Genomic DNA, 21,243 nt, shown 5'->3' on the forward strand with positions numbered 1-21,243 from the left:
GTGAAGTGATGATACCACCAAAGTTGGATGAGAATTTGACATAGAGAAAAGGATCCATAAATGAAAGGCCACCTCAACCACCAAGAACCAAGTATATAACAAGTGGCATAATCGTAGATTTATAAAACTTTTCAGGGTAAAACGTGATTCCATTAAAAGCCACACATTTGATTTTTAAAAAAAAATTAAAAGCATAGCACAGTCCCTAGAGGGAGAGAAATTTGAAATGAGTGGCCGTTGGGTTTGAAATCCAACCAAAAAGACAAATTCAAAAACCAAAAAAATATTATTAAATATTAAATCAAAACAAAATAAATAAATAAAGATAAAAGAAAAAACCTTTTCGAGAACTTCAAAATCAAAATCACTCATCCTCTTCCAAAGAGAGAGAAGAAGAAGAAGAAGCGCAAAGTCCAGAGAGTGAGTGGCTGCGAAATCTTCACGAAATTTGTCTCTTCTCCTGTGGGTAAGCTTAGCAATGACGGGGCTTGTGATGGTGACTAAAGGCGTTGGTTGTGGCGGAGGAAAAGGAGGGAGGGGAAAATCGGCGGTGGAGGAAGAGGAAGAGGAGGAGCAGAATCAGCAACTGTCTCTTGTCGAGTTTCTCTTGACGGCGCTGCGCAAATCGGTGGTATCTTGCCGCGTGGATAACCGGCAAGACGACGGCGGAGTAGTCGGAGGAGGAGGAGGGATTTCCTCCGCCGTTCATCACATGGAGATCGGATGGCCAACAAACGTTCGACACATCACTCATGTCACATTCGATCGATTCCATGGCTTTCTCGGTCTCCCTCACGAGCTTCAGGTCGAGATCCCATGTCGAGTCCCCAGTGCTAGGTAACTGTTGGATTGATACTTCTAAAATCTCTAGGGTTATCAAAGATCTCCATCTCTCAATTTCATTATTGCTTTGCTTTAAAAGCTTAAGAGTTTGAAACTGGATCTGCAGTTAGTTTTTAGCTTAATAAATGCTTCTTAATTGGATCTTATTATCATAAAAAATCTATAATTCGATGGTTTCAAAGTTCTAAAAGCTCGAGATCTTCTTTGATTAAATGCAGTGTGAGCGTGTTTGGTGTCTCGGCGGAATCAATGCAATGCTCTTATGACGAGAAAGGAAACAGTGTCCCGACTATTTTACTACTGATGCAGGAAAGGCTATACTCTCAAGAAGGTCTCAAGGTATGGAAAATGGAAATGAAATCAAGATTTTTTTTTGAGAATTTTGACTTCAGTTTTGATTGATTGGATAATTATGCCTTTTTTTTTTATCTGATTTTTTTGTCTTGGATGAATAGGCTGAAGGAATTTTCAGGATAAACCCTGAGAACAGTCAAGAGGAACATGTGAGAGACCAACTAAACAGAGGTATAGTTCCTGAGAACATCGATGTACATTGCTTGGCTGGTCTTATAAAAGCTTGGTTTAGAGAGTTACCTTGTGGAGTGCTCGACGGTCTTTCTCCTGAGGAAGTTCTCAACTGCAACACCGAGGAAGAATCTGTTGAACTCATCAAGCAGCTCAAGCCAACTGAGTCTGCTTTGCTCAATTGGGCTGTTGATCTTATGGCTGATGTTGTTGAAGAAGAAGAGTCCAACAAGATGAATGCAAGGAATATAGCCATGGTTTTTGCTCCTAATATGACCCAGGTGAAAAAAACAAACACAAACCTTGCTATTTCTTGATATCTTCGCCTAGTGGTTGTAGATTCACTGTAGTTACTGATTCTTGTTTTCATAACTCTAGATGACAGATCCATTAACGGCTCTTATGCATGCTGTTCAAGTGATGAACTTGCTCAAGACTCTCATCACGAGAACACTAGCTGAACGAGAAGAAACAGCAACCGGATCAGAAGGATACTCACCATCACACTCATCAAATTCACAAACTGACTCTGACTCTGACAACGCACAAGACATGGAAGTCAGCTGTGAATCACAAGGCACAGATTCAGAATCCGGAGGAGAAGAAGAACAAAAACAAGAACATATCAGTCGCCGCTCTGCCCAAGAAGATGAAAGCGATATTGGGTCATTAAGCTCGATAGAGAACTGCTTCTTGAGTCGGCTGAACAACAATGCTAGGGTTTCAAACACCAGCATCCCTGAAGACTGGAGCGCTAAATGCTCTCCACTAGTATCATTCACAGACAACAAAAACAACACTCTAGGCCGCCCAAGCACAAGCGACTAAGATGAAATTTAGAGCGTCTAATTCAAGTCTGATCTGCAGTTTCCACGGTATCCGGTAACAATCACAATCTGTTTGTTGTAGCTTTCCTTGTTTCTGCTTAATCTGCTGCAGAGAACAAACAAGGAGGAAGAAAAGTGGGTTGTGTCTGTAAATCAATACAGAGATTATTGTCCAATTTGTTAGGGTCTTTTAGGGGTTGTTGTCGCTGAGTCTGATTAGGGGGTTCAACAAGGGCTGAACCTGTCTGTTGACTGTTGTTGTAGTCCCTCTCCATGTTTGTGTTTGTGTGTCTGTGTTTGTGCTGTTTGGTTTTTGTAGCAAAGATAATCTGATATTTTTCTTTAATTTGAAACACTGAATCCTTCTTCTAAAGACAACATCAGATCATCAACAAAAAATTTGAAAGAAGAGAAAGTTTCAATGAATTTAGTGTTAATAAATCATAAATTGTCTACATGAGTTTCAGTGATGCAGCATAAATTACAAATTGTTATTTGCAGAAATAAAAAATGAAAAAAGAAAGAAAAAAGATGATTCATTTGCAGAGGAAGAAGTTACAGCTTTTTGGTATTTTGACCCACAATGAGATTTGGATTTATACACAGAGATGCCATCCATTCAAGGTCGGTCCGAATCTTGAACCGGGTCGACCCTTCAGCCCCACTTTTTTTTTCTTTTTCCAGTCATAGAACTTTTGTAGTTGAAGAGAGAAAGAAGGTTTTTTAGGGAGATTTAACTACTCTGTTGGGCATTGTGGTTGTCTCTCTTAAGCTGGACTTTCAATTTCTTACCGCCTAAATGGCGACCGTTCATCATGTTAATAGCGTTCTGAGCGGCTGCTTGTGAGTCATAACTAACAAAATCTGGAACCAACAACAACATAAAAATTAAAAAAATGCATTCATTCTTTATTTTACAATGTCTAATCTTGAGTATCAAAAACCAAACAAAAAGAGAGCTTACCGAAACATTTGCTTACACCAGTGGCTTTTTCTACGAAAACCTTTGCGCTCAGAACAATACCGAAAGGTTGAAATGCAGAAGCGAGTTCTTGATCCCCAAATTCCCGAGGTATGTTATAGATAAAGAGATTCGCACCTTCCGGACCTAAAGAACCAAAATAACGTTTTCAGGTCTAAAGAAATGAGAGAAGAAAAAGAATAAGGTTTTTTTGACACTAACCTTCGGTTTGAACAACGGAACTCAAACCGATTCCTAAAGGTGTTGACCCACCATTGTTGGCAATGCCAGGTGATATGCATCCAGGAGAGCTACTTAGAGGACGAGGACTCATGATTCCTCTAGGATAAGCCAGTGGATAAGGAAGACCTCGTACAGGGGGATAACCAGAGCCCATGTAATTTGCTGGAGGCAAAGGAAAGTTTCTACGGCCCAGACGAGGTGGCACAGAGTCAGGTGAGGTTCCTTGCAAACCGTTGTTTGTTATTACTTTGGTTTGGTTGTGCAATCATATTAGGAAATGAAGCTTGGTTCTGAATTGGTGGTAGAATGTAATCATAAGTTCCAGGAGTCTGCTGTGGAAATGAAAAAAAAAGATTTTTGACTCCAAACCAGAAATTTGCAAGTTAAGAAATATTAAAATCAAATCTTGACTCCAAACCAGAAAAATGAATAACACTATGCTTTATTTGTTGAAGGCATTTTATCTTGCCATATGACTCATGCTGTTTAAAAGAACATTTAAAATAAAAATACTTACTGGATCAGAATCAGCATGTATTGTTGACGCGCTCGCTTTACAAAGTTTGGCATTCTATAATAAAAACATAAGAAAAAAAAATTCAAGTAAGTTAAGAAATATTAAAATCAAATCTTGATTCTAAACCAGAAAATTGAATAACATGGAGCTTTATTTGTTGAAGGCATTTGATCTTGCCATATGATAGTAAAACGAACAAAGTACTTTGAATTCATAAAAATCTAATTTCACCAACTCATCAACTATAACTAATAAATTATTCTTACCACAGCTGAAATAAAAAATCATTATACATTTTTTTTTAAAAAAATACATACTCTGTGAAAAGATATTGTTGATGCTCTTACTTTGGAAAGTTTCGTTTGTAAAAGAGCCTAAAAACAAAAGCACAAGAAAAGTACATTTTGTAAATTAACAATTGATATCAAATCTTGACTCCAACATTCAAATATTGTATGCTAATATTAAACAAGATAGCTCTCATTATAAATTCCAAACATGTAACTCTTTTTTTTTTTACATGAAACTCAATATCAAATTTGTAAAATTATGTAAATTCAAAAACACCATCCTTGTTGGTTGTTTTTCAAAGTGTTTCATATGTTATCACATTTACACACTTTTAAGTTTAGTTTTAAATACAAACTGCATGATCAAATCATGAATGATATATATATATATATATACATATTATTTTATTTTATTTTTATTATGACTCACAAAGCGAGTAGAATATATGGGGGCTTCAACCACTTATTACCAATTATCTAAAATTTTAGATTTATAGTTATTTAGTGACGATGAACGCCTATGTTTTAAAGATCTATCTTTAATTAAGCTTCAGATTCATGTTATATACCTAAAATTAAAAACACTTAACCACCTAAATTTATATGATTGTCCACTTAAATAATATAAAGCATTTACACATATATTTTACATCAAAATAAATAGGCACCTTCACATAATGTTTGATATTTTGTGAAGAAAAAATGCTCATTTTAAATTGATTTTTTTAACGTTAGTACTACAAAGAAATAATAAACACATCTTTTCAATTCTGTACTATATCCAAAACATATATTCCATAAAACTCTAATAAATTATATTTTGAAGTTTTTTGTAACTCAGTTCTGGATTGACTCCCATTTGAGACGAATCCAATCTTTACTTAGTCAATAAATGCGATTTCTCGTAAAAACAAAATAGCAAAATTGACTCACCTGAAGCAAATCTCTTCGAGGCGACTTTATCGTGTAGCAAACAACAAAAACCCTAGCGGCGGAAGGATGAAAAAAATTGTGTTATACACATACATATATATATATATATATATATATAACAAATAGGTAATATTAGCTTTGTTACTAAAATTTTGGTTCCTATTTTCAAAGTAGAAAAGATACAAAAGGAAAAATAAATAACTTTATGATAAATGTAACATATTTCTAAAAAATGTGATTCTCCTAAGTTATTAGAAAATAAAGCTAATTGAACATTTAAAAAAAAAATTGTTCACCAAAGAAAATGTAAATATCTTGTAAACTGTTGTTGTTATTACCTTGGATTGGTTGTGCAATCATATTGGGAAATGGAGCTTGGTTCTGCATTGGTGGTAGCATGTAACCATACGTTCCAGGAGCCTGCTGTGGAAATGAAAAAGAAGGATTCTTGACTCCAAACCAGAAATTTGCAAGTTAAGAAATATTAAGATCAAATCTTGACTCCAAACCAGAAAAATGAATAACACTATGCCTTATTTGTTGAAGGCATTTGATCTTGTCATATGACTGAAAGTGTTTAAAAGAACATTTAAAATAAAAATAATTACTGGATCAGGATCAGCATGTATTGTTGACGCGCTCGCCTTACAAAGTTTCGCCTTCTACAACAAAAACATAAGAAAAACAAAAATTTGCAAGTAAGTTAAGAAATATTAAAATCAAATCTTTATTCTAAACCTGAAAAATGAATAACAGTATGCTTTATTTGTTGAAGGCATTTGATCTTGCCATATGATAGTGAAACGAACAAAGTGCTTTGAATTCATAAAAATCTAATTTCACCAACTGATCAACTAGAACTAATAAATTATTCTCACCACAGTTGAAATAAGAAATCATTATACATTTTTTTTAAAAGTACTTACTCTGTGAAAAGATATTGCTGATGCTCTTGCTTTGGAAAGTCTCGTTTGTAAAAGGGCCTAAAACAAAAGCATAAGAAAAGCACATTTTGTAAATTAACAATTGAAGATCAAATCTTGATTCCAATATTCAAATATTCCATGCTAATATTAAACAAGATAACTCTGATTATAAACTCCAAACATGTAACTCTTTTTTTTTTTACATGAAACTCAATATCAAATTTGTAAAATTATGTAACTTCAAAAACACCATCCTTGTTGGTTGTTTGTCAAAGTGTTTCATATGTTATCACATTTACACACTTTTAAGTTTTAGTTTTAAATACAAACTGCATTATCAAATCATGAATGATATATATATATATATATACATATTATTTTATTTTATTTTTACTATAGCTTACAAAGCGAATAGAATATATGGGGCGCTTGAAAAATTTATTACCAATTATCTAAAATTTTAGATTTATAGTTATTTAGTGACGATGAACGCATACGTCTTGAAGATCTATCTTTAATTAAGATTCAGATTCATGTTATATACCTCATAATTAAAAACTCCTAACCACCTAAGTTTATATGATTGTCCCCTTAAATAATATAAAGCATTTACATATATAGTTTACATTAAAATAAATAGGCACCTTCACATAACGTTTGATTTCTGAAAAATTTATGAAGAAAAAATGCTCATATTAAATTGATTTTTTACGTTAGTACTACAAAGAAATCTAATAAAGTAAACTAGTTTTAATATAAAGGACAAGAAGGCGGATATAATTTTCAAGATTTTTGTAACTCAGTTCTGGATTGACTCCCATTTGAGACGAATCCGATATTTACTTAGTCAATAAATGCGATTTCTCGTAAAAAAAATAGCAAAATTGACTCACCTGAAGCAAATCTCTTCGAGGCGGCTTCATCGTGTAGCAAACAACAAAAACCCTAGCAGCGGAAGGATGAAAAAAATGTTATTATACACATACACACACATATATATAAATATGTAATAAATAGGTAACATTAGCTTTGTTACTAAAATTTTGGTTCCTATTTTCAAAGTAGAAAAGATACAAAAGGAAAAATAAATAAGTTTGTGATAAATGTAACATATTTCTAAAAAATGTGATTCTCCTAAGTTATTAGCAAATAAAGCTAATTGAATATTTTTAAAAAAATTGTTCACCAAAGATAATGTAAGTATCTAGTAAACCGTTGTTGTTATTACCTTGGTTTGGTTGTGCAATCATATTGAGAAATGGAGCTTGGTTCTGAATTGGTGGTAGCATGTAACCATAAGTTCCAGGAGCCTGCTGTGGAAATAAAACGAAGAATTATTGACTCTAAACCAGAAATTTGCAAGTTAAGAAAGATTAAGATCTAATTTTGACTCCAAACCAGAAAAATGAATAACACTATGCCTTATTTGTTGAATGCATTTGATCTTGCCATATGAATGACGGTGTTAAAAATAACATTTAAAATAAAAATACTTACTGGATCAGGATCAGCATGTATTGTTGACGCGCTCGCTTTACAAAGTTTTGCCTTCTACAACAAAACATAAGAAAAACAAAAATTTGCAAGTAAGTTAAGAAATATTAAAATCAAATCTTGATTCTAAACCAGAAAAATGAATAACACTATGCTTTATTTGTTGAAGGCATTTTATCTTGCCATATGATAGTAAAACGAACAAAGTGCTTTGAATTCATAAAAATCTAATTTCACCAACTGATAAATTAAAACAAATAATTTATTCTCACAACGGCTGAAATAAGACATTATTATACATTTTTTTTTTAAAATATTTACTCTGTGAAAAGATATTGTTGATGCTCTTGCTTTGGAAAGTCTCGTTTGTAAAAGGGTCTAAAAGCAAAAGCATAAGAAAAGCACAAATTGTAAATTAACAATTGAAGATCAAATCTTGATTCAAACATTCAAATATTGCATACTAATATTAAACAAGATAGCTCTGATTATAAACTCCAAACATGTCACTCTTTTTTTTTTTTTTTTTACATGAAACTCAATATCAAATTTGTAAAATTATGTAACTTCAAAAACACCATCCTTGTTGGTTGTGTGTCAAAGTGTTTCATATGTTATCACATTTACACACTTTTAAGTTTAGTTTTAAATACAAACTGCATTATCAAATCATGAATGATATATATATATATATATTATTTTATTTTATTTTTATTATGGCTCACAAAGCGAATAGAATAAATGGGGCGCTTTAACCACTTATTACCAATTATCTAAAATTTTAGATTTATAGTTATTTAGTGACGATGAACGCTTACGTCTTGAAGATCTATCTTTAATTTAGCTTCAGATTCATGTTATATACCTCATAATTAAAAACACCTAACCACCTAAATTTATATGATTGTCCCCTTAAATAATATAAAGCATTTACACATATATTTTATATCAAAATAAATAGGCACCTTCACATAAAGTTGATTTCTGAAAAATTTATGACGAAAAAATGCTCATATTAAATTGATTTTTTACGTTAGTACTACAAAGAAATAATAAACACATCTTTTCAATTCTGTAATATATCAAAAACATATATTCCATAAAAATCTAATAAAATAAACTAGTTTTAATATAAAGGACAAGAAGGCAGATCTAATTTTCAAGATTTTTGTAACTGAGTTCTGGACTGACTCCCATTTGAGACGAATCCGATATTTACTTAGTCAATAAATGCTATTTCTCGTAAAAAAAATAGCAAAATTGACTCACCTGAAGCAAATCTCTTCGAGGCAGCTTCATCGTGTACCAAACAACAAAAACCCTAGCGGCGGAAGGATGAAAAAATTTTTGTTATACACATACACTCATATATACATATATATATATATATATATATATATGTAACAAATAGGTAACATTAGTTTTGTTACTAAAATTTTGGTTCCTATTTTCAAAGTAGAAAAGATACAAAAAGAAAAATAAATAACTTTATGATAAATGTAACTTATTTCTAAAAAATGTGATTCTCCTAAGTTATTAGCAAATAAAGCTAATTGAACCTTTTTTAAAAAATTGTTCACCAAAGATAATGTAAGTATCTTGTAAACCGTTGTTGTTATTACCTTGGTTTGGTTGTGCAATCATATTGGGAAATGGAGTTTGGTTCTGAATTGGTGGTAGCATGTAACCATAAGTTCCAGGAGCCTGCTGTGGAAATAAAAAAGAAGAATTCTTGACTCTAAACCAGAAATTTGCAAGTTAAGAAAGATTAAGATTAAATTTTGAGTCCAAACCAGAAAAATGAATAACACTATGCCTTATTTGTTGAATGCATTTGATCTTGCCATATGACTGACGGTGTTTAAAATAACATTTAAAATAAAAATACTTACTGGATCAGGATCAGCATGTATTGTTGACGCGCTCGCTTTACAAAGTTTTGCCTTCTACAATAAAAACATAAGAAAAACAAAAATTTGCAAGTAAGTTAAGAAATATTAAAATCAAATCTTAATTCTAAACCAGAAAAATGAATAACACTATGCTTTCTTTGTTGAAGGCATTTGATCTTGCCATATGATAGTGAAACGAACAAAGTGCTTTGAATTCATAAAAATCTAATTTCACCAACTGATCAACTAGAACTAATAAATTATTCTCACCACAGTTGAAATAAGAAATCATTATACATTTTTTTAAAAAGTACTTACTCTGTGAAAAAATATTGTTGACGCTCTTGCTTTGGAAAGTCTCATTTGTTAAAAGGCCTAAAAACAAAAGCATAAGAAAAGCAAATTTTGTAAATTAACAATTGAAGATCAAATCTTGATTCCAACATTCAAATATTGCATGCTAATATTAAACAAGATAGCTCTGATTATAAACGCCAAACATGTAACTCTTTTTTTTTTTACATGAAACTCAATATCAAATTTGTAAAATTATGTAAATTCAAAAACACCATCCTTGTTGGTTGTTTGTCAAAGTGTTTCATATGTTATCACATTTACACATTTTTAAGTTTAGTTTTAAATACAAACTGCATTATCAGATCATGAATGATATATATATATATATATATTATTTTATTTTTATTATGGCTCACAAAGCGAATAGAATATATGGGGCGATTCAACCACTTATTATCAAATATCTAAAATTTTAGATTTATAGTTATTTAGTGACGATGAACGCCTACGTCTTGAAGATCTATCTTTAATTAAGCTTCAGATTCATGTTATATACCTCATAATTAAAAACACCTAACCACCTAAATTTATATGATTGTCCCCTTAAATAATATAAAGCATTTAAATATAAATTTTACATCAAAATAAATAGGCACCTTCACATAACGTTTGATTTCTGAAAATTTTATGAAGAAAAAATGCTCATATTAAATTGATTTTTTACGTTAGTACTACAAAGAAATAATAAACACATCTTTTAAATTCTGTAATATATCAAAAACATATATTCCATAAAATCTAATAAAATAAACTAGTTTTAATATAAAAGACAAGAAGGCAGATCTAATTAATTTTCAAGATTTTTGTAACTGAATTCTGGATTGACTCCCATCTGAGACGAATCCGATATTGACTTAGTCAATAAATGTGATTTCTCGTAAAACAAAAAGAAGCAAAATTAACTCACCTGAAGCAAATCTCTTCGAGGCGGCTTCATCGTGCAGCAAACAACAAAAATCCTAGCGGCGGAAGGATGAAAAATTTTTTTTTATACACATGCACACACATATATATATATATATGTAACAAATAGGTAACACTAGCTTTGTTACTAAAATTTTGGTTCCTATTTTCAAAGTAGAAAAGATACAAAAGGAAAAATAAATAACTTTATGATAAATGTAACATATTTCTAAAAAATGTGATTCTCCTAAGTTATTAGCAAATAAAGCTAATTGAACATTTTTCAAAAAAATTTTCACCAAAGATAATGTAAGTATCCTTTAAACTGTTGTTGTTATTACCTTGGTTTAGTTGTGCAATCATATTGGAAAATGGAGCTTGGTTCTGAATTGGTGGTGGCATGTAACCATAAGTTCCAAGAGCCTGCTGTGGAAATAAAAAGAAGAATTCTTGACTCTAAACCAGAAATTTGCAAGTTAAGAAAGATTAAGATCAAATTTTGACTCCAAACCAGAAAAATGAATAACACTATGCCTTATTTGTTGAATGCATTTGATCTTGCCATATGACTGACGGTGTTTAAAATAACATTTAAAATAAAAATACTTACTGGATCAGGATCAATATGTATTGTTGACGCGCTCGCTTTACAAAGTTTTGCCTTCTACAATAAAAACATAAGAAAAACAAAAATTTGCAAGTAAGTTAAGAAATATTAAAATCAAATCTTAATTCTAAACCAGAAAAATGAATAACACTATGCTTTATTTGTTGAAGGCATTTGATCTTGCCATATGATAGTGAAACGAACAAAGTGCTTTGAATTCATAAAAATCTAATTTCACCAACTGATCAACTAGAACTAATAAATTACTCTCACCACAGTTGAAATAAGAAACCATTATACATTTTTTTTAAAAAGTACTTACTCTGTGAAAAAATATTGTTGACGCTCTTGCTTTGGAAAGTCTCATTTGTTAAAAGGCCTAAAAACAAAAGCATAAGAAAAGTACATTTTGTAAATTAACAATTGAAGATCAAACTTGATTCCAACATTCAAATATTGCATGCTAATATTAAACAAGATAGCTCTGATTATAAACGCCAAACATGTAACTCTTTTTTTTTTTTTACATGAAACTCAATATCAAATTTGTAAAATTATGTAAATTCAAAAACACCATCCTTGTTGGTTGTTTGTCAAAGTGTTTCATATGTTATCACATTTACACATTTTTAAGTTTAGTTTTAAATACAAACTGTATTATCAGATCATGAATGATATATATATATATATATTATTTTATTTTTATTATGGCTCACAAAGCGAATAGAATATATGGGGCGATTCAACCACTTATTACCAAATATCTAAAATTTTAGATTTATAGTTATTTAGTGACGATGAACCCTATGTCTTGAAGATCTATCTTTAATTAAGCTTCAGATTCATGTTATATACCTCATAATTAAAAACAACTAGCCACCTAAATTTATATGATTGTCCCCTTAAATAATATAAAGCATTTAAACATAAATTTTACATCAAAATAAATAGGCACCTTCACATAACGTTTGATTTCTGAAAATTTTATGAAGAAAAAATGCTCATATTAAATTGATTTTTTACGTTAGTACTACAAAGAAATAATAAACACATCTTTTCAATTCTGTAATATATCAAAAACATATATTCCATAAAAATCTAATAAAAAATAAACTAGTTTTAATATAAAGGACAAGAAGGCAGATCTAATTTTCAAGATTTTTGTAACTGAATTCTGGATTGACTCCCATCTGAGACGAATCCGATATTGACTTAGTCAATAAATGCGATTTCTCGTAAAAAAAAAATAGCAAAATTAACTCACCTGAAGCAAATCTCTTCGAGGCGGCTTCATCGTGCAGCAAACAACAAAAACCCTAGCGGCGGAAGGATGAAAAAAATTGTGTTATACACATGCACACACACACACATATATATATATATATATGTAACAAATAGGTAACACTAGCTTTGTTACTAAAATTTTGGTTCCTATTTTCAAAGTAGAAAAGATACAAAAAGAAAGTAAATAACTTTATGATAAATGTAACATATTTCTAAAAAATGTGATTCTCCTAAGTTATTAGCAAATAAAGCTAATTGAACATTTTTCAAAAAAATTTTCACCAAAGATAATGTAAGTATCTTGTAAACCGTTGTTGTTATTACCTTAGTTTGGTTGTGCAATCATATTGGAAAATGGAGCTTGGTTCTGAATTGGTGGTGGCATGTAACCATAAGTTCCAGGAGTCTGCTGTGGAAATGAAAAAGAAGGATTCTTGACTCCAAACCAAAAATTTGAAAGTTAAAAAAGATTAAGATCAAATCTTAACTCCAAACCTGAAAAATGAATAACACTATGTCTTATTTATTGAAGGCATTTGATCTTGCCATATGACTGACAGTGTTTAAAATAACATTTAAAATAAAACTACTTACTGGATCAGGATTAGCATGTATTGTTGACGCGTTCGCTTTACAAAGTTTTGCCTTTTACAGTAAAAACATAAGAAAAACAAAAATTTGCAAGTAAGTTAAGAAATATTAAAATCAAATCTTAATTCTAAACCAGAAAAATGAATAACACTATGCTTTATTTGTAGAAGGCATTTGATCTTGCCATATGATAGTAAAACGAACAAAGTGCTTTGAATTCATAAAAATCTAATTTCACCAACTGATCAACTAAAACTAATAAATTATTCTCACAACGGCTGAAATAAGACATTATTATACATTTTTTTTAAAAAAATATTTACTCTGTGAAAAGATATTGTTGATGCTCTTGCTTTGGAAAGTCTCGTTTGTAAAAGGGTCTAAAAACAAAAGCATAAGAAAAGCACAAATTGTAAATTAACAATTGAAGATCAAATCTTGATTCGAACATTCAAATATTGCATGCTAATATTAAACAAGATAGCTCTGATTATAAACTCCAAACATGTCACTTTTTTTTTTTTACATAAAACTCAATATCAAATTTGTAAAATTATGTAACTTCAAAAACACCATCCTTGTTGGTTGTTTGTCAAAGTGTTTCATATGTTTGATAGCAGGAATTTTTCAATCCTTGATCAATTCCTCAACTACTCATGTCATTGTAGCACTTGAGGTATCAATCCAAATGGAGAGATTCTAGACACTAAGACTATGAGGATCAATTCTTAATCCAAGTCTAACTAAACAGATGAGTTGGTAACCAAGATTATCTAAAAGCATATAATAAAACAAGCAAGAACAAACAAGCAGTAATTAAGAACTAAACAAGCAAGACAACAAAGCAAAGGCTCAAATTCAAATAAAGATAAAGCTAAACCTCTAGATGTGATCATTGATCAGGGTGCTTTCAATACTTAATTCATGATGCTAAGCAAACAATACAACACTTGTAATTCTTTAGTCTAGACTTCCAAAATAGATTAATTCATTCCCATGACAGAAATCCCTTTGCAAATTACTTAATCAAGACTAATTCCCATTAGTGAATAAGCAATCAACAAGCATAAGGTTCCAAGTCTAATATGACCAGACAGCCTCTTTGTGCATCAAAATAAGAGCTAAGAAAGACTGAATCTTATACAGAAAGATAAAGCAAGCATCACATGATCTCAAATTCCAATCAACTTAGAACTCAAAGCAAGATCATTTCTTTCCCAAGACAATGACCACTATACTAATCAGCATTCAAACCTAACTCTCATTAGTGGTAATGATTATCAATATGCATTAATAAACAGTTCTAATATGTCATTTACGTTTCAAACAAACATTCCCATGGCATTCAAAACATAAACCCTTAAGTTAGCTCATTCAGGCATTTCATCAAACACCTTTGGTGCATGAAATGCCTATGAACCCATATTTCACTTTCTCAAGGAAATAAAGCATTAGGGACAGCTAACTAAGGAAAGGAAATGAGAATCTAAAACCTAAACATCATAAATCAAACATCTAAGCACCCTAATCTACACACCTAGAAGCTTAAAAGATGACTACTCACTAATCATGCTTAACACACCTAATCTTTTGCAAGAGGTGATGTTAAACATGATTAGAAGCAAAGATAAGAAGAAAAGATGATAAGAAACAGATTAAGATTGATTAAATCCTTGAGATATCTCTTAACAAAATCTGGGTTTTCACAAAAGAGGCAAAGTGAAACAAGAGAAAACAAAACTTAGTCTGCTAGATAATGAGTAAAACATATATATAGGTAGGGTTTCTTGATGGGCCAACCTAGAACAAACTAGGTATTGGTCTCAAAAAGGCCCATAAAAACGTCCTGGTTCGAGAATGTATCGACCAGATTTCAGTCGGTGCAGGAGGTCGATATTTCTTCGGCAATTTGAAAGTGGTTACACCGAGGCGCTACACCGGGTGAACTCACCTCGGTGCGGCGTTAAGGATAGCTTCAGGGGATCAATATCGAGCAGGATTCAGTCGGTGCAGGACGTCGATATTTTTTCGGCATTTTGGCTTCCAAAAGCCAGCCAAAATCGTCAAGGTTCCAAGGTAATACCGACCTGATTTTGGTCGGTACTCCTTCTCGATATGAATGTAGACCGCTTGCACCAAATCCTTCATAACTCCTTGCTCACTGGTCCAAACCTTGATCGGTCAACTCCATGAGCCAGATGGATCCTTCAGCTCCAACATTGGTGAAGGGTTCGGGTTCAGATGACGTCGGCAATTCCACCGCTTCTTTGATGCACGTTGATTTGGTCCTTTATCCGCTCCAAGACATGTACTGCTTTTTATCGCCGTAACTTTCAGCTCACAACTCTAGATAGGACGATATCAAGTGTTATGGAAACTAGACTCGACCCTCTTGATTCGGTATGAAGACTACAGAGGCTGAATCCTGGTGCAAGTCCTCCTTCTCAGGTGATAAAGTTGAGGGATTGTCGGCTCCATAACACTTGTCCGAGTCTGATGCACATAAGGTGATGGTCTCTCCATGGCTTTTATTGCTCCCAATTAGCCCCAAATGACCTGTAAACACTCAAAAAGTGCAAAACTCTTTAGGACCTAATGCAATTCCTAACTAAAGACAAAAGCAAAGACAAATATATGTAAAACTACCTAAATGTATGCATGAGACTCAATATTTGGACAAAAATGCAATCCTAAACATGACAAAATATGAGTATATCAACTCCCCCACACTTGTCCTTTGCTTGTTCTCAAGCAAACAAGAACAAATGAGAGAGAGAGGTTGAATGCATGGGAGTTCATATTTCCTTTGAGAGAAGTGACCACTAAGAGAATTCAAGTTCATTCTTAATATGCAATGCAAAACCATACTTTGATGTATCAACTCAACAGTAATCTCCACAAGTTCTCCTATTCCTCAACTCTTTAACATTCATTAAGCTTTTTACCAAGTGGATCAAATGATGCATTGTTTAAACAAACAGAGTTTGGCTAGGGTGAGGTTATGAGACTAAAGTGATCTCATCAATGCCTGAGTGGGTTCAATGCAGCAAAAGAATCTCTCTATGAATGACCAAACTTTGGCAGAATGCTAAAGGTAAAAGGCAACCTATGCATACAAGGGCAAGGACTCATCCCACCCCACACTCTACTCAAAGTTTCCTCACTTGCTTACTTTTCACACTCATTCTTCTCTCACTAGGGGATTCTCTTTTCTTTTTCATACACAAGTCTTGGAGTTCAAACTTTACACAGCTCTTTTTCAATTTCTTTTGTAACCTCTAGCCTCTTTTTCTTTTCTTTCTTTTCAAAACATTTGAGCTCTTTGGCTTCTTTTATTTTCTTTTCACTTAGAGGCTTGACTCTTTCTTTTCAAAACACTAGAGCTCACTTTCTTTGACTCAAAACTCCAAGACTGATTTATTTTCTTTTTCTATCCCCTAGTTCTCACCATTCTACTTTTATTTCCACTCATCTCTCCTTTTTCCACTCACCAACAAGTATTCCCCCACACTTAGTTCTCGCCAAATCTCTCAGCTCCTTGATGATGGAACTTACCACTCAATGAGACTTGCCCTTGTCGCCCTAAACCTAACACTTTCTGCTAAGTTTGGTCCAAGGTGGCCTTTCAATCACACACAAACAATTGGCTTGAAAGAAGGATGGGTTCAGGGTGAGGTAAAACTGATCCAAATGTGGATTCAGCTATTTGAGCTAAGGAAGAGGATGGTAAAAACAGGATTCTAGCTCAAATATGTATATTGGTATCCACAAGCCTATTCAAACAATGCATCACAAGATAATTTCAAGTCAAGTTCAAGGTTTTCACTTATTAGAGTTGAGTTCATTTCAAACTTGCTTCTCAGATTCAGATCATTTCAAGCTTTGCAAGCACAGAAGTCATTTCACAAGCATATTTAATCCAAATTCTCAAAGTGATGTCTCTCAAGGATGCAACCTATCATTACTCCCAGAAAGATGCAACCTATATGATGCAAACTAGACTCAATCCTAAAAAATGTGAATGCAACCACATGATCATTTTTTTGTGTTAAAATTTCCAGATTTTTTTTTCATTTTTTTTGGTTTTACATGCACATAGATGAATGCAAGATGAGACTCAAAATGGAATGGAAAAATAAGAAAAGAACAAACATGATTAGTAGACACAAAACCCCTCCCCCACACTTAGATAACACAGTCCCTTGTGTTATAAAAGCATAAGAGAGAAGTGCAAAGCAAAAATTAAAAATGCAAAAGAGAAAAGAAGCTATTCTAAATTCTATGTACAAGTTGGAGTGTTACCTCTTTAAAGGCTTGGAGATTGGGCTGGAGATTTTGGGCCTATTTGTTTGAAGATGAGACTCCTTAATTGTCAGTGTGAGACACCTGGATGTAGCTGAAGCTTTGAAATTGCCTGGACAGTCCTATGGATAACTTGAGACAAGGGGGGCGCCAAGGTAGTATCGACATATGCTCAGCAAGAATCGACTTATCTTCCGAACCAATTATCAGAATGATTCTAGATTAGCTTCATTGGATCACTGACTCAATCTTCTACAACTTTTGTGAAGAGCTCCGAGACTTTTTCTGAGTGTAATGCCCCCTTCGGACTGGTTCTTTGAGTCACAATGGTTCAGTCTGTATTTCGGCTGAGAGACAAGCGCGCGTTCGAACAGGTGTAACTTTCTAACCACTGATCCGAATGGCCTGACTCAAACTTCATTGGAAACTTAGCTCAATTGTCTACAATACTTCTGAAGACGTCAAAGGCCAAATCGGTCTGTAAACCATCTGTTGCGTTCAATCGTTGAAGCGCTCTTGCAGTCATATCGACGTGAATCAACTCGGTGTGGAGGTCGGTGTGCTTCTAAGTTTTCTCCTTTCTTGCACCGAGGTCTTGCACAGAGGTGAATCTCCTCGGTGTGGAACAAGACTTGGATTCTTCATGCACCACACCGACCTCATTTTACTTGGTGTGGTGGTCGATATTCTCTCGGCTTTTCCTTCCTGTTTACACCGAGCAAGTGCACCAAATGAAATCATGTCGGTGTGGAACAAGGCTTGGCTCCTTCTGCACTGCACCGACCTCATTTTGCTCGGTGTGGTGGTCGATATTTTCTCGGCATCTCCTTCTTGTTTACACCGAGCAAACACACCAAGAGATATCATGTCGATATGAATGCATTCCTCAGCCGATTTTTCAACCTTTCTCTTCTCCAATCCTTTCAAAACTGCACCTGGACCTCTCTAAAACCTGAACACACTTGAACAAAAGATTAAAACATCCTAAAAACAACCAAAGAAAGCAAGAAAAGAAACTATATACAAGGATAGGCTTAGGGTGTCTCCCAAGAGCACTTTGTTTAAAGTCACTAAGTTTGACTTCTTACACTCTTTTTAGTGAGGGAGAGGAGGAGCTTTGATGCTCCTTGTCTTGTCCATGAATTCAAGCATGAGGTCCTTGTTCATCAGCTCTTGGACACCATCAGATCCTTTGTCTTTGAACTCTGGTGTGAGGATAGCTCTGACTTTGGTAAATGTTCTTGATCTTCCATTGCCTTTAACCTTGTATTCAACAGCTCCACCATCAAACTTCCAAGGAGTGAGAGTTAAGACTTGAGAAGATGACTCAAGAGTGAATGGTCTGGTTCTTGGTGGGTTCTTGTCTTGAGACCCTGAGCCATTGCCTTTGTTGCTGCTGATCTCCTTCTCACTTGGTGTAGGAGATAGAGATTCCAAGCAAGCTTCATCATCACTAAAGAAATCCCCTTCAAACTCAAGATCAGGTCTTATTAGGGATTCTTTCTTTTTCTCAACAGATGCAAGGGGTTGAGCTTCTTCTATAGTTCCAATACTCCCCACATACATCATCCCATAGCGTTTCAACTCATCAGAATCATCAGATATAACTCCACAAAACCCAGCAAGAGGAGGCTTAAGAGGATAAAATACTTCATCATCTACCTTAGCAAGCACCACTCTTTGAGTATCAAAGTCCATCTTTGCTCCTGTGGTGTTCAGAAATGGAGTTCCAAGAAAAAGAGGTAGCTCTTTTGTCTTCTTCATCTTCATAACTACAAAATCTGTTGGAACTGTGCATTCACCAATTTTCAATGGGTAGTCTTCAAGGATTCCATATGGTTTCTTAGAGGATGAATCTCCAAAGGTGATTGAAATGGGGTGATGCTTAAGACTCTTGATCCCTAGTCTCTCCACCATGTCTAAAGACATTACACTGATGCTTGATCCAGAATCACACAAAGCATTCTCCAATTTCAAGTTTCCAAGAGAGCATGAGATGGAGAACTTTCCTGGGTTGCCTAGCTTGGGAAATAATTTGGGTTTTCACCCTTGTTGAACCAGTGCTAGAGACTCCACCAGATGTCCTTCCTTGAACCATTCTCTGATCCTTTCCTTCAGAAATCTCAGAATCATTCTTTATCATATCAAAACAAGCTGCCTCCCTACCTTCTTTCTCAATGTCCTCATTGAGATCACAGAACAGGAACTCAAACTCATCTATGATGGCGTCCTCCTCATCTTTGGTCAGGCATTTTTCACTTTAGACATTGCCATTGAGAAGATCCTCAATTTCTTGGACAGCAGCATGATTCTCATCATTTGAGAGGATTGCATTGCAGTATTCTGTTTGATGTGCAATTGATGTCCCTGGTAAAGATCTTTGAGCTTGAGAACTGCAGTGGCCCTTGTTGTTCTCTAGAGTCTTGACTTTGGAAGCCAAGGTTGAAAGTTGAGTTAGAAGATCAGAATAAGTGCAATCCACCTTGTTGTTAATCTCTGCCATTTTCTTGTTGAAGTCCATGGCACCACTTGCTTGACCTTTGAGGATTTGCTGGAACAGGTTCTGCACTTCTTTATTCTTATTCCCTGAGCTCTGTTGGAGACTTTGTTGTTGGGGAGGGACAAAACCTTGTTGTTGAGTGTTTTGAGGATAGAAGTTCTGGTTTGGGGGATTCTTGTAGTAGGTAAAGCCCTTTTGGTAACCTTGTTGGCCACCTACAAAGTTCACCTCAGCTGTGATGTCTTCCCTTTGAAATGTGTCTTGAAACACATGATTCACATCTCTAACAAAGTTGGCTGACTGATGAGAAGCTAAGAGAAGTGTGTCTAGCTTCTCATTGAGAGACTTGATGTCTTTCCTTGTCCTTTCCTCTTCAGCACTCACAGCTCATCTTGAATTTCTTTCAAAGTCTGATCCATAAAGCTCATCACTTTGAGCTACATTCTCCACTAGGGTCATGGCATCATTGACTTCCTTGGTCATGAAATTACCATTTGAAGCTGTGTCCAAGAGGAGTCTGACCTTTGGTAAAGCACCTCTGTAGAAGGTACTTAGCAGCTGAGCATCTGAGAATCCATGGTGAGGGCATTGCATGGTATACCCTCTAAATCTTTCCCAAGCCTCACAAAATGATTCATGGTTCTTCTGAATGAAACTTGAGATTTCATTTCTTAACCTTGCTGTTCTTGATGAAGAGAAGAACTTGGTTAGAAATGCTCTTTTGCATTGCTCCCATGTTGTGACTGATCCTTGAGGTAGAGACATTTCCCACTGATGAGCTTTGTCTCCTAGAGAAAAAGGGAATAGCCTCAGCTTGAAACTGTCCTCAGTCACTCCATTCATCTTAGTTAGATCACAAATTCTATCAAAGTTATCAATGTGATCTAATGGATCTTCTACTACCAAGCCATGGAACTTGTTTGATTGCACCATGTTGATCAAGCCAGATTTGATCTCAAAATCGTTTTCAGGTGTAGGAACTTGAATCCCATGTCTCTGACCCTGAGTATTGGCCTCATCACCAGCTCCCACAACTGTTATTGGACGTGGTGCTGGACCCTCTTGCTGAGCCTGGTAGTTTCCATTACCACCATGAGCCTGTTGCCCTTGATCCATACCCAACCTCTCAATGTGCTCAGCTCTTTCTCTTTGTCTTCTTTCTTCACTTCTGGTGTTCACACACCTGAAAACAAAGACAACACTTGAAAGGTAATCAGTAAAACAAAAGAAAATGACTTGATCTCAAGA

At 34.0% G+C, this 21,243-nt stretch overlaps 1 protein-coding gene and 1 non-coding gene across 2 annotated transcripts; both read left to right on the plus strand.

Moving 5' to 3' along the window:
* Positions 1-371: 371 nt before the first annotated feature.
* On the plus strand, positions 372-2,548 carry LOC18015260 (rho GTPase-activating protein 2). The gene is made up of 4 exons (XM_006396473.2): positions 372-837; positions 1,062-1,182; positions 1,299-1,649; positions 1,747-2,548. The coding sequence occupies exons 1-4, from the start codon at positions 479-481 to the stop codon at positions 2,194-2,196; spliced, it is 1,281 nt and encodes a 426-aa protein (XP_006396536.1). The 5' UTR covers positions 372-478; the 3' UTR covers positions 2,197-2,548.
* Positions 2,549-20,566: 18,018 nt separating this feature from the next.
* LOC112085589 lies at positions 20,567-20,673 on the plus strand. Its single transcript, XR_002898891.1, has one exon. It is a non-coding gene; the product is annotated as a small nucleolar RNA R71 (small nucleolar RNA).
* Positions 20,674-21,243: the final 570 nt, after the last annotated feature.

This window comes from Eutrema salsugineum, unplaced genomic scaffold (assembly GCF_000478725.1).
Source record: "Eutrema salsugineum unplaced genomic scaffold, Eutsalg1_0 scaffold_3, whole genome shotgun sequence".
In the NCBI taxonomy this organism is placed as follows: Eukaryota; Viridiplantae; Streptophyta; class Magnoliopsida; order Brassicales; family Brassicaceae; genus Eutrema; species Eutrema salsugineum.